The sequence below is a fragment of the Rhinopithecus bieti genome, unplaced genomic scaffold (genome assembly GCF_001698545.2).
Source record: "Rhinopithecus bieti isolate Rb0 unplaced genomic scaffold, ASM169854v2 scaffold_80642, whole genome shotgun sequence".
Lineage (NCBI taxonomy): Eukaryota > Metazoa > Chordata > Mammalia > Primates > Cercopithecidae > Rhinopithecus > Rhinopithecus bieti.
In genome coordinates, this window is record NW_016874423.1 from 1 (window position 1) to 946 (window position 946).

The 946-nt window shown below is 51.9% G+C and overlaps 1 protein-coding gene across 1 annotated transcript; it reads left to right on the forward strand.

Annotated features, from left to right (window-relative positions):
* Positions 1 to 408: 408 nt before the first annotated feature.
* LOC108525638 (keratin-associated protein 1-5-like) lies at positions 409 to 939 on the forward strand (the record flags this gene model as incomplete). Its single annotated transcript, XM_017866550.1, is given in 2 exon segments — positions 409 to 853; positions 856 to 939. Coding segments are annotated over 2 exon segments (529 nt in total), but the record flags the coding sequence as incomplete, so codon positions are not given.
* Positions 940 to 946: the final 7 nt, after the last annotated feature.

The window sequence follows — 946 nt, forward strand, 5'->3', positions numbered from 1 at the left end:
ATAAATATAACACCACAATTATTACTCTTAGCCTTAGAGGTCTGCATAGATTGTCACATGGAATAACTATTATATAAAATGAGAGCATTCATTTGGACTAAAATGGAAGGACTCTTGGAACATGGGAAACCACAAACATATTCCAAAGAGCAAAGGACTGATATGAGGAGTCCGGAAGAAACTATAAAACAAAGTAATTTCTAAACTATTGCTCATAATGTGTCATAAGTACTTCAACGTAAGCCAATCAGAGATCCACTGAGAAACAAATTTAAACAAAAACAAAGAAAATATGTTAACAATTTTGTAAACAGCAGCTGGCTCAGATGTATAAAAGGGCCAATGTGGAAGTCACCACCAAAACTCAGAAACTCCTCCAAGCAACCTCTCAACCCAATTCCCAACACCATGACCTGCTGCCAGACCAGCCTTTGTGGATATCCCAGCTTCTCCACCAGTGGGACCTGTGGCTCCAGCTGCTGCCAGCCAAGCTGCTGTGAGACCAGCTCCTGCCAGCCAAGCTGCTGTGAGACCAGCTGCTGCCAGCCAAGCTGCTGCCAGACCAGCTTCTGTGGATTTCCCAGCTTCTCAACCAGTGGGACCTGTGGCTCCAGCTGCTGCCAGCCAAGCTGCTGCCAGACCAGCTGCTGCCAGCCAAGCTGCTGTGAGACCAGCTGCTGCCAGCCAAGCTGCTGCCAGACCAGCTCCTGCGGAACCAGCTATGGCATTGGTGGTGGCATCGGCTACGGCCAGGAGAGCAGCAGTGGATCTGTGAGCACCCGTATCAGGTGGTGCCGCCCAGACTGCCGTGTGGAGGGCACCTACCTGCCCCCCTGCTGCGTGGTGAGCTGCACACCCCATCCTGCTGCCAGCTGCACCACGCCGAGGCTTCCTGCTGCCGCCCGTCCTACTGTGGACAGTCCTGCTGCCGCCCAGTCTGCTGCTG